At 49.7% G+C, this 12,622-nt stretch overlaps 1 protein-coding gene across 4 annotated transcripts in view; it reads right to left on the bottom strand.

Annotated features, from left to right (window-relative positions):
• MSI1 (musashi RNA binding protein 1) overlaps positions 1-12,162 on the bottom strand; it is a 36,491-nt gene extending 24,329 nt beyond the window's left edge. For 2 of the 4 annotated variants that reach the window (XM_034790958.1, XM_034790960.1), the window contains exons 1-6: positions 11,945-12,162; positions 11,454-11,494; positions 10,991-11,072; positions 10,785-10,869; positions 5,741-5,782; positions 3,627-3,719 (exon numbers count right to left, since the gene is read on the bottom strand). In XM_034790958.1, the coding sequence (XP_034646849.1) occupies positions 3,627-3,719; positions 5,741-5,782; positions 10,785-10,869; positions 10,991-11,072; positions 11,454-11,494; positions 11,945-12,003 (402 nt within the window). In that variant the 5' untranslated portion in view covers positions 12,004-12,162. The remainder of the gene's footprint in view (positions 1-3,626; positions 3,720-5,740; positions 5,783-10,784; positions 10,870-10,990; positions 11,073-11,453; positions 11,495-11,944) is intronic. The other 2 variants (XM_034790959.1, XM_034790961.1) reach the window with 1 other exon arrangement.
• Between the last annotated feature and the right edge of the window lie 460 nt (positions 12,163-12,622).

Genomic DNA, 12,622 nt, shown 5'->3' with positions numbered 1-12,622 from the left:
ATGAATGTGCTGGGCTCAAGATCCTGCCTTCGATTAGGCAGAAAACTTATTTCTGGCAATAGCTACCTTGGCAGCCTGGACAGCTGGAGAGTTCATACATTTTAACACCAGGGAAACCACTGTGATAATCTAGCCTGACTTCCTGCATAACACAGGCCACAGGATTTCACCTAGTAATTCCTACATCATGCCCATGCCTTCTGGCTGAGTTAGAGCATATCTTTTAGAGAGACACCCAATCTTGATTTGAAGATTTAAAAGTGACGGAAAATCTTCCACATTCCTAGGCTTGTTGTGTCAGGCTTGCCTAGCAGTTAACCTTCTACCTTAACACATTCAGTTGTTTGAGCCCCTTGTCCCCAGAAGTAGATGACAACTTCCCAGCTTTAAATATTTCACTTGCAGCAGAGATCACAACGGAGCTTGGGGTAGGATTCTGGAAGAACAATCCAAATCTTTCCCTGGGAACGGGCAGAAAGATCTAGGAGTCTGACAGATCAAGGCCAGATGGTGCCTGCCAAATCCTGGGAGGCTCTGGTGTCACACAGACGAGGGGAAGGAGTAGTCATGGCAGTCTCATCAGTTGCTAAGGTACCGGGGCACCTTAGAGGATAGTCCTCACCAGTTCCTGCCTCTCAGAGTACCAATGTCTGTGGATCAGTGGTGCTACTGGATGTGGGGTCAGACAGAGGTCAGGTAGTCCCTAAGGCGACTGCCTTCTTTGGAGGAGACTTCCTGGCAGAGGAGGAGATCTAGGTCTCCTCAATTCCTTACACTAAAGATATCACAGATGCAGGAGGACCACAGGGCCAGACACAACAAGGGGTAGAATACCCCTAAAGAGGAGATCCTGGGTAACTCTTTAACGGGGCTCTCCAAGATGACAAGGTTCCAAAGATGTCATCGTATTAAAATAAGGCTCCCCATGAGGAGGAACCACAGCTGACTGGTACGGAACACTCTTTTCATAGAGCTGGATATCATACCATCCTGAACACAGATCTCAAGGGAGCTGAGAGCCCCCAAGACCAAAGGGTGGCACAGGCTTGCCTCAGAACCACAACACCAAGGAGTCATCCACACATGGCCAGAGGAAGAGCATTTTGGAGAGAGCCTCTCCAGAAACAATCCCACTGGGAGAAGCAGCTGGGGCTTGGCACAGAGAATGGTGACATCCCTTGCACCAGAGCTCTGAGGGTGTGTATTTCTGTTGGGAGTGGCCAGATGAATCCGAAGGATGCTCCGAAGCAGAGGATCAATCCAATCGACCCAGATCTAAGAGGCCCTTCCTTGTGGGAAATTCTTATGATCTGAGCAGGCCAATTACATTGGGGTAGAGGTCTAGATCTAACTGCAGGATGCTTTCTGGAGCACTCCTTTTTGCCCATGAGGGTTACTGAACTGCATGAAGCTCTCCCTCCAGCCCTGTCCAAGGAACCTGGAGCCTTAGCTGGGGGAACCAATCTGAGCAGTTCCTTGTGGGGCATCTTTTAATTTTGGACATTCCCTTTATGTGTGGGTGTTTTCTCTTGGCTTCCACTCTAAGGGAGGTTTCAAAGGCACATTACACAGCCCTAGACACTCCTCCACAGAAGGTCTCCTAGAATACTGCGCCTCCAAAGCCTATGGCAGCAAGAAGTTCTGCTGTTTTCTTTTTGGGCCCTTTTAGAAGGGGCCCTTACAAGCCATCACAGCATTTCCCCCAGGCATGAAAGGCACTTTTCGTGCTTTTATGGAGTAGGGAACATAGGACAAGAGGAGCATTATTTAAAGCCAGTCTTTTTGGTAGCGTTCTCTCTCTTGGGCAAACCCTGACAAAACAAGAAATTAGAAAGGAGAAGTGTGCGTTCTTAAAACTAATTATAAAAGTACATTAAAGCTATGTACAAATGCTGTGTGTCTTACATGACTGAAGGGAGAGGTTGTTTCTGTGACACTGTTTGGAAGGCAGAGGGACGGTTACCAGATGCAGGGTATTTGTGCTCTATGGAACTTAAGGCTAAGAGAGGAGTGTGCCCCTGACTTTCAACTACTGATCAAAATGGTTCTGTGATCATTGAGCAGACTCAGGACTCCTGCAATGGTGCTCTGGAGACATCACCACGGAACATATGGATACAGCACATCTACTTTCTATGTTAGAATACAGAAAAAATGTAAAGAAGTGACTAACGTGTATATTGATTCCCAAAGCACTGAACATTTCCCCTTTCTCCCAAGACTGATTGGAAGCATTAAGCTGCTGCAAGTTACTGTGATGTATATTTTGTTCATCCCAGGATGCACATATCAATCATTCTACAAGACAAAGCAAAGATACCGGACAGCACCACTCCAAGTAGAAGAATCTAACTTTATAGGTGATAAAGAATTCCTGAAAGCTACATTGATATGACACAGCCGATTGGTGATGATACTCTCGTCCAACCCATTTTCTTCTCTCCAAACGTTAAGGCATTCACAGACCATAAAACCATCTTATGCCCTCCTCTGGGCTGCTGCTGGTGTCCTCTTTCAGAAGAGACACAGATACTGAAATCCTCATCTGTCACGGTCATTCAACATTTCATGGCATTTTCTGCAAAAGTTAGGGTGCTAATCCCTGTGTCCTGGCAAGATTCCAACATAGATAATTACATTCTGCCTCCCTAAAATCCCCAAGAAGAAGTTCTAATTGGCTATGGTATCCTTCACTTCCTGTCCTAAACAATTGTGCAATGGTTTTGTGCACTGATAATTAAACAGTTACTGTGCTCCACCCCAGAAGCAGTGGCATATCAGCAGTAGAGCAAAACAATCCCTATCTGTAATAACTTGCATTATTTCTTAAGTGTATAAAGTGCTTTAAGGACCCTTCAAGGTGAAAGTGGTAACATTATACAGCACCTTTTACACCACAAAATGCTCACTCTTCCCAGTGCATAAGAGGCTAAGATGGAAGATCTTTATCACTTCAAATTCTACCCCACTTGTTTTCCAGCATATGACAGGCACGTGTGCTCATTGAGGACTGACTGAATTGGAGTTAGAGGAGCCCATCTGGTTTTGAATGATCAGCTGACATAAAACAGCTACAGTAAAATGCTGAACCACCTGGCGCTTTGGGCAGCTTGCTTGCCAGATTTTCTTCCAGCTTCCTAAAAATGTCACTTCTGGCCCAAGACTCAGCAAGAGAAGTTTCAGCCCAAAGGATTTCTTTTTAACAGAAAGTTACAAAGGGGTCAACCATAAGGCTGAGAATCAGAAATTGGCCAAAGCTACACAGTTTGGTTCTGGATCAGATGATCTTCTTAGTTCAGATCTAGGGTTCAAACGGAAGCCAGTTTTCAAACACCTTAACTATGAGTCTATGGGACTCCAAAGCCTCAGAAGCATCTCCGGAGAGATTCAGGGGAGGGGACAGAGCATGCAGCTTCCCCTTTCTCAGGTTCCATCTATTCCATGAGCAAGCAACGGGCTTCTGTTCAAAATCATTACAGGGCAGGCACATCTGGCCACAACCCTCTGCATGAAAATTCCAGCCACCCAAACCTTTTGCTGACCTGTGGTTTAGCTGATCACCAGGAAGCACCGCTTCCTGCCCAGCAGAGAGAGAGCCCTGATCCAACTTCATCCATCAGACTTACCTTCCCAAACTGCTCAAAATACTGTTTCACATCCTCCACGGTAGTGTTCACAGAGAGACCCCCCACAAATATCTTCTTCGTCCGCGTTACCATCTGGAAAGGGGAGGACAGGGATTCATGGGAGAAACAGTTAGCAGAGAACAAGATCTGTCTCCAAAACCTCCTCTTTTATAAGCTGAAGAACATGCTGTGCACTGTATTCCACTGGGAGATTGCCCGCAGCAAAGGAGCAGAAAGTCCCCCAACGAAACACTGTATCTAATGGAGGACGTTTCAGGCCTCAGAAATGTCATACTGTGAAACTCCATCACTCAAGTGCAATCTCAGACCTGCTCAAACATGCACCGTATTGCTGTAGGGTGACCAGATGTCCCGATTTTATAGGGACAGTCCCGATTTTTTGGTCTTTTTCTTATATAGGCTCCTATTACCCCCCACCTCCATCTCGATTTTTCACATTTGCTGTCTGGTCACCCTATATTGCTGTCTCCTTCCCTCCCTAACCCCCAGCATGCACAAGCTCACCACCTGCCCGTGGGACTTGCCAGGGCACTGCCACTAATCTCTCATCTAACCCCCTGGGGACGGGTCCAGCATGTTGAAGTCTTTCCCCCACTAATCGTTCAGTCACCCACTTTCACAAACCTCCTCGCAGACACACAGAGTGCTGCCATCTCCTTCCCCACCCTCCCGTCACTCACACAGGGCACTGGTGTCACCCAGCCAATCCCCAGCTCGCCCTCCCTCCCTGCAGTGAAATGGGAAAGCAGAGCATGGCTGTGATGTGAGGTGGAGATCTCCATGGCCCACGGGTCTGCAAATTGTGCAGTGTCCAGTCCTACAGGGAACAAGCGCCGCTCCACTCCCACTCCCAAGCCACCAGTTTAAGGAGCCTGAGGAAACTCCCAGTTAAGCCTTCCTTTGCCTCCTCCCAAATGCACAAGAAGAAACCCTGCCCTTTCTCTCCCCCCAGCCACAGGAGACTGAGGAGGAATAACCGAGGGGGGCGATGGCTGCTAGGATGATGCACACTGGTGTCCTTTGAACTGACGCTCCAGCTGCATCCTCCCCTCAGCCCCTTGGCCACACCCCTGCTCTAGCAGGAATACACGGTCCTAATAACCCCAAGGAGCACAGGGCTAATCCGCAGCAATTCCATGGCTTGGAGAGCAGCCTGTTCTAACACTAAAGCACCTTCTGTCACCAAACTGCTTAATGGAATTAACCCAATTCCTACCATGTGCTTCCTGGCTCGTTACTCAGGATACCTGCTCACTAATTGTTCTCAGCTCCTGATCCCCTGTGCTTTCCTCCCCCACATCAGTCTCTTCTTCCACTCTGCAATTCTCTCCTCTCCTCAGCAACCCTTTCTCCCGCTGCAGTACTTGGGGTGAGATTGTAGGCTCTCGTCCCCCAGCCTAGTTAAGCGAGACCCCCAAATCTGTATTGCACTTTGAAGGCAAGTTGCCAATTTGCTCTTCCCTCTGCAGTTAAAAGTTTCCCATTGAGCATCTGGTAGAACCCCCACAGCTGCTCACGTCCACCAAGCGCCCACCTTCCTGGTGCACATCAAGCCCAACGTCCTTCTCTCTCTGGCCTTACTAGTGCTGGTGTGCACCTTGCCATTCCACAAAATGAAGTTCTTTCTCCCACACCTCTCCCCAGGTCATCCTACATGTCTCCTGCCACGGATTGGAACTACTTCATGTTTCTTGCAGGCCCTCAGGTTCCAGATACAGGCTACCAAAGAGCAGAAGGTGCTACGTTCTTGAGCAGAGTTCTGCATTTCATCAGCTCCACTCACGAAGCATGCTCTAACCACAGTGGAGTGGACCTTGGGCTGTTCCAACCCCACACTGGCAATCACAAGAGCATCACAACGCTCCATAGTGAGCCAGATCAGGCACAATGGAATGCAAGTCTAGAGGTGGAGCATCAAAGGTCATCATTAAAGTAGGAACTAAGCCTGAGTATCAAGCATCAAAGCCTTAAGGACCAGTGCTGGCAGGTGCACCAAGATGCCCTTCCAGCATACTCTGGACAAAAGCACAAAGAGGATTTAAGTTTATTGAATTGCACCTTTTCAATTTGTAAAAGCTGCACATGCTACCTACCTTGGGCTGTGCTCGGCGGGGGAATGCTACTTTTGGGTCGATCTGAAAGAGACATGGGAGAGAGAAAGCAGGTGAACACACTTTAATTGCCTACATTTCATTTATTAATATAAGCTCTCCACAAACTTTGCCCAACTGATAGTTTGCCAGACCCAAGAAAGACACCTAATGAGCATAAAGTAGACTGCAGACAATTTTATCTTATGATAGAAGTGTGATCCCTGGAGACTACAGTTCCCAGCATGCAATGTTCCATCTGAATGTGAGCAGCAGCAGTTCAGCACAAGATGGAACACCACAGGCTGGGATTAGCAGTCTCTGTTAGCCAGTCCTCTGCATTCACACTCTACCTTGGCCATCCTGCACCAGCAATGTCATATTAAAGTGCTCTTTATTCTCCCCTTCATTCTGGCTAAGAGTGCAGAGCTCACCTGGTTAATAGTGGATCAGGAAACGGTCAGCACATAAAAAGCTAAGAACTTCATCCCCAAAAGCATGGATTCACATGAGAAGGGAAGATGTGAATTAAACAGAAGAGTCCCAAGGACAGAAAGTTGCAATACGGACTGATACAGACTCTTGTCATCAAATCACACAGTATACTACTGCCCCTTCTGCAGGTTATATGCTTTACAATAAAAACAATCAGTTCCAATCATCCCACTGTGCTAGATGCGCCTATCTGTTTGGTTTATTAATAAACTTGCTGTCCACTGGAGTGCCTGTATCTCAGCACCAATATCCAGGTGGTGCACATTCTGCTGAGGTCAGCAATGGATGAACACATGGCTGCACTATTATTAACACCACCACAACTTAAACTAGGAAAATACTAATGCACTGAAAACCAAACACCCACTATATATATATATATATACACACACACACACACACACACACACAGATACAGCAACTCTTGTGATGTCACCTTTACATTAGAAATGATCCAAATCTACAAATCAGCTTAGAGAGCCCTGTGCTAAAAGAGGGTCTTTCAGCCCACAGTTGGAAAGGCTGTAGCTGGGAGAGGAGCTGAGAAGTTTGCCCCATTAGCCCAGCAGCTCAAACAGCCCGCAAGGAAACGGCAGCTCTCCAGCTCCTCTCACTGCTATTGTTCTACTTTCCAGCCTGGCTTTTCTCCCTTCGTTCATCCTTTCATTTATCATACAGAACCCAAAGCTCAGTACCTCTTCAGATCACTCCCCTCTGCCTTCCCACCTCCATCCTGATTCACAACCTAGAACATAAATAAACTCAGCGTGTAAGTAAACAGAGGCAAAAGTGAAGAACATAAATAAACCTCCCCTTATGACTGCCAAACACAGAGAGCAACATACCCTCTTGGTGCCTCATAGGGACATCTGAGCACCTTTCCCTTCTCCTCCCCCTTCCTCCCACTCCAATCCTCTGGCTTCCTGGCTAGTGCAGAAATCCTCAGTGAATTCTGAGTACAGAGGACGGCAGGAGACCAAGAGGCTGATGGCAGATAATAAGCAAAAACAATAATCTACTGTCTTTTAGTTCTCAGCCAGTGTCATTCAGCTCCTGCCAAGAAGATGCTTTCATACACAGCAAAGTTAAGCCCAGGCCTCATTTTTTCATTACCCTGAGTGTGATAAACTGGGTAGAGATAACATATCCACCTGGCTAGAGGGGGCAGGCAGTAATTTCACAAATTCTTCTGCACAACTAGCTATTGTTGCTGGTAAACCGAGGCCTGACCAACCAACTGCAGACGCGCAACTGAAAGTGCACAGAAGAGAGAGCGTTCAATACAAGACTCAAAGTACTAAAAGGGGACTATTCCTCAAGTGCAGGAATTTTCATAATTAAAGGAGAAGTGGTGGTAATCTCTTCCTGTATCCCTGGTATTAAAGCCAATAATCTGGTAAAGTTTTACTTCTGTGTCAGTTATGGATGTGATAAAAAGATTTGTACACAAGGAATTCAGAGTTCCTCAGATAACGTCCTAAAAAATTTAACCAGTATCAGACAGTGGTTGGGGGTGTTATTTAAGTACTTGTCATTTCATTTCAAGTTACTAACCTTTAGGGACAAATTGTGCCCATGGTTATATCCATGGAATCCCACTGACCTCACAAGTGTAAACACAACTGGGCCCTTCATTACCACTTTTCAGGCCACGTAACACTGTTTAATTCCCATGTAAGCTCATATAACTACATTTAACTTGCTGACATCATTATCCATTAGCTGGGATCTGAAGTGATTCAAAAAAGCACAACTGTCATCTCTCTAGTGCCAGTTAATAGTGAATCTGAAAATGCCTACAGCACCCCTTTCACACACACAAATAAAAACAGCAAAAGCAAGAAAACCTCAAACACATCACTGTTTCTAGGGCACATACAGAAACTGAAGGCAGCAGCCCGCTGCAGCTTTACAAAGGCACGCAAATCTTTTACCTTGAGACGGCAAAGCCAACTCTCATATCAAGCATTTCCATAAATAACCCCTGTAGACTGCTATCTAGCTTACAAACAAAGAGACGTCTGAAAGGCACAAGGTTTCCTCCAGAGAATCAGGCCAACAACATTAATTACAATAGGAAGAATCAGAAAACAATGAAGCAACAAGTTGGGCAGACATTATCTACCAAGTGCTGTTTACCAGGAGACACCAAGCAGGGTGTAGTTTCAGGACACTGGGCCTTTTCCTACAAAGTTTTATAAAAGCCTAAGTTAGGATTCAGATGAGTTGGTGACATTTAGTCCATGACTAACAGCAGAGACTTTCAACTAAAAGGGGGGGGGGGGGACAAAAACAAAAAAACCCACACATCTAAGGCTCCACACAGGGCTACAAAATCAGCATGTTTTAAGGAAATTGAGAGCCACTGAACTGCACATATAGATCAGTCTTAGATCCTAATCCAGCAATTACCAGGCAACATACCCCAAAACATTCAGCCCAGATTTAAACTTTAAAAATAAATAATAATAATAAAATAAAAAAAAATCAAAGTTCCTGACAAAGAAAGGCCTCTAGAGAAACTGCCACCATTCTTCTTGTTTCCACAACATACAATCAACAAGCCAGATGCATCAGAGAATTTCAATGGCTGGCCAGACCCACATGTTCTTTACACCACAAGTCCCTTCTCTTCTCCTTTAGCACACTTACCGATTCCCCATCCCCTCCCGTTCCTGGGCCCAGCCAGAGGATTGCAGAATTGCTTTAAGACCAGAAGCAGCATTGGTTTAGACAGGTAAGAATGGAGACCATAGATTGCATCTCACCTCTGTCCCAGAAATACTCTTGGGATTGCTGCCACCATCAACATCCATCACTCACCTTTTCAAGAGTGAGCTAGGCCAGTCCCACAGATTCACCATCAGACCCCATATTTACATGGACTATAAAATAAAACAAGCCTGCCCCCACCCCAAAACATTTAATCATAATTCTCTCCGCAAAGCAAAACTAACTTTGCACCACTCTCATGAGAGTACGAGGTTTTTAAGACTCATGGCAATCTGCACGCTGCAAAGGCGGCTGGAATAGGTTTAACCAGAAGCTCCCATGGGGAGGAAGGTCCTGTATACATCAAAGGGAACGATCCATGCAGTTAAACAGGAACAGACATAAATCTCACCGCAGCTCATGCTGTAAGCCTCAAGAAAAGGGTCTCTCCCTCCCGCTCTCTCTATTCAACTCAGATAAAGAATTTGATGCCTGAACTGCCTCACTAGACTTCAAGTTACACATGTGGACTTTTCATTAGTTCATGGCTGGAACGGGAACTTCTTTTTTTCCTCCATGTGCCCCCACCACTTGTATCCCCACCTCTGGGGCAGTATTAAGAAAGAGGAATTTGACAGAACAAAAGTCACTAAAACTACTCAGACAAAAGATCTCTACAACCCAGTCCCAAAACACAGATCCTACATATCTCCCTGATGCCAAGGGCTTGCAATGCAGGAACTGACAGTCTATGTTAAGAGACCCAATGACTCTACAAAAAACTATCTACAAGTTCACAAAGTGGCTAGAACAGCCTGTAATTGCAAGAACTGATGCACCACCCCGGGGGATGGTGGCACGACTGATATCTCAAAAAGCAGAAGATGGCCCACAAAGGCACCTTCTAAGCACACTAGGAGACAATAAACTTCAGGAATTCATGGCCATTGCAAATTTGTATCCTGGGGAAGCCATAAGAGAGCATGAGGCAACAACTCCTCAACACAAAGGGATATGGGTCTATAACAGGGGTTCTCAAACTGGGGGTCATGACCCCTCAAGGAGTTGCAAGGTTTTTACATGGTAGGTTGCAAGCTGTCAGCCTCCACCCCAAAACCCTGCTTCACCTACAGTATTTATAATAGTATTAAATATTTTTAAAAAAATGCATTTTTGATTAATAAAGGGGGTTGCACTCAGGGGTCACCAATACAAAAATTTGAGAACCACTGGTCTATAGCATCACCAGAGAGAACAGGCCTAGCTCTTTGTAAGGGTCAACCGCCCATCATGGAGGGGTTACACCTATGGCAAAATAGAAGGTGACTGGTGCACGCAAGAGACAAGAAAAGCCTACCAAAGGCTGTGGGGTGTTGTATTTCCATAAGGGAATGAGAGGGGGCATCACATGAGAGTGTGAAGCTCTGTATGTCCTCTCCACTTAGGGGGCAGTTGCCCCCATAGACACTGTTAGTTTCACATGGACACACTTTTTCTTGTGCAGTCCTGAATGTATTCAGTCTTTTCAACTCACAAAGTGCCACAATCAGTTTCTCAAAAGGGATCTTGCAATCAGTAGGCAGAATGGAAAAATCATAATCTGAGATTCATAATCAATACTCCAGCATTCACAAACCAATCCATACTTGGTCATCCATAGCTCAGAAGAGCAGCCAGTTAACAAACCATCACCAGGATCGAGAAGGGTGGGATAATTCTTTATCAGTAATCAATAGTTTATAACCCCTCATTGGGAATCAAACACCACAATCAAACAGTGCTCTCAGCACTGAGGCTCAGTTGACAAATGAACCCCCTTAGATGGGAGAAGAAACCTCACCGTCTTGGAGTCCAGTTCATGTCTGGATTGGGCCAGAACCTTGTCCACACCGGCCTGGTCCATGAATGTGACAAACCCGAACCCCCTGAACCCCGAATCCCAGGCGGGAGATGGGGGGGGAAGAAGGAAAAAAAGAGAGAAAGTTGGTTAAAGTCGGGCCCGGCTCTGGTGAGGAGCAAAGGAGGAGCAGGGGCCGGTCTTCTCACCTGGATCTCTTTGTCAGCGGGTCCCGCATCACCAGACACTCCTTCACCTCCCCGAACTGGCTGAAGTATTCTCTCAAGCCCTCTGCAACCAGAACACAAGGCCATGGGCCCCTACCCAGCGCCGGCCCCCCGGGGCTCCCTCCCCACCGCGCCGCCCGGCCCACGGAGAAAGCGCCCCAGATCCGGAGCCGACCCCTGGTGGCGAACAGCGACGCGCCCACACACACACACGAGTTCGGGGGCGGCCGCGGCTGTCCGCCCCCCCAGGAAGAGGCATCGAGGGAGCCCTACAGAGCGGGGTCCCCCCCGGGAATAACAGCCCCGGGCCGGGCCGGGCCGAGCCGAGCCGGGCAGAGCCCCGACCCCGCTCCGCCCGGGGAGTTGGGAAAGTTTGGGTGGCAGGTGCCCGGTCCGGAGTTCGGCCGCGGCCCGCGGGGAGCGGCCCCTGCCCGGCGGGCCTCACCTTGCGTGGTTTGCCAGCTCAGTCCCCCGATGAACATTTTGCTGTGGGAGACACAAAAAGAGCCGTGAATGGAGCGGGGCGGCCGGGGGGCAGCCGGGGGTCCGGGCCGAGCTAGCCGGCGGCGGGAGGGGGGCAGCAGGCGGGGCGGGCTGGCTGGCTCCAGCAGGCAACCGGACCCGGCGCGCCGCGGATGCGGGACGAGCTGCCCAGGTTCGGGAGCGGGCACGGGGGGGCTGCCCGGTCCCGGGGTCAGCGCGTGGCCTTATGCTCGGCTCGGGGGAGGGGGGCTCGGGTCCGGACTCCGGCGGCAGCCGGCGGCGGCAGGGTGAGCTCGCAGGCATCGGCCATGTTGGCAGCGGCCGCCGCCACCGCCAAGCCTGTCCGGGCCACGAGCTCGTGGGGAGCGGGGGGCTGGCTGGAGCCGGGGGTGGTGGGAGAGGCGCGCTGCCGGCCCCGGCTCCCGCCCCCCGCCGCGCCGGGCGGAGCGGTACCAGGGATCGTGCGGGGAGTCCGGGGAGGCGAGGCCGGGCTGGCTGGCTTCTGTCTCCATTCGGACCTCTTCTCCCTGCGAGGAGCAGAGCCGCACTCCCGGGGCAGATGAGCGCTGGAAAAGGGGCCGGACGGACAGGCCATGCTGCCCCCTCCCCCGACCCCTCTCAGCCAGGCGGGGAGGGAGGGAGGAGGGCCCGGCGGGGACAACCTGCCCGGCTCCTCCCACCCCCGGCGGGCGGGCAGCCGGCGTGCGCATAAAACCCAGCCGGCTGCTGCCTGCCTAGCCGCCTGCACCGGGGGGACGGCAGCGAGCGGGGCTCGGGGGGACGGCAGCGAGCGGGGCTCGGGGAGAGCCGCGTCGCGGCCAGGCAAGTAGAGCGGAGTCGACCCGTCTGCGGCTGGTACAGCCCGGAAGAGGAGCAGGGACGGGACCCCGTGTGCGCTCCCCACCTGGCCCCCTTCTCCAGCCCGGGGGGAGGGAGCCAGCCAGTAGCCGGCGTATGGAGGATCTCACCTGGCTCGCCATGGAGGGGCTGCTGGGGCTCCTGCAGCGTGGTGCGTGCAGCTAGAGACAAAGGGGGCCTGGAGCTGGCCCTGGGGAAGCTTGTGCTGAATCGCTCCTGGCTCTGGCGTGCTACCGTGCGGGTCTCCGCTGCTCTGGGGGACCCGGCAGCGCG

This window comes from Trachemys scripta, chromosome 15 (assembly GCF_013100865.1).
Source record: "Trachemys scripta elegans isolate TJP31775 chromosome 15, CAS_Tse_1.0, whole genome shotgun sequence".
In the NCBI taxonomy this organism is placed as follows: Eukaryota; Metazoa; Chordata; order Testudines; family Emydidae; genus Trachemys; species Trachemys scripta.
The sequence above is the reverse complement of the archived record's forward strand: the minus strand, read 5'-3'. Positions and strand labels throughout refer to the sequence as shown.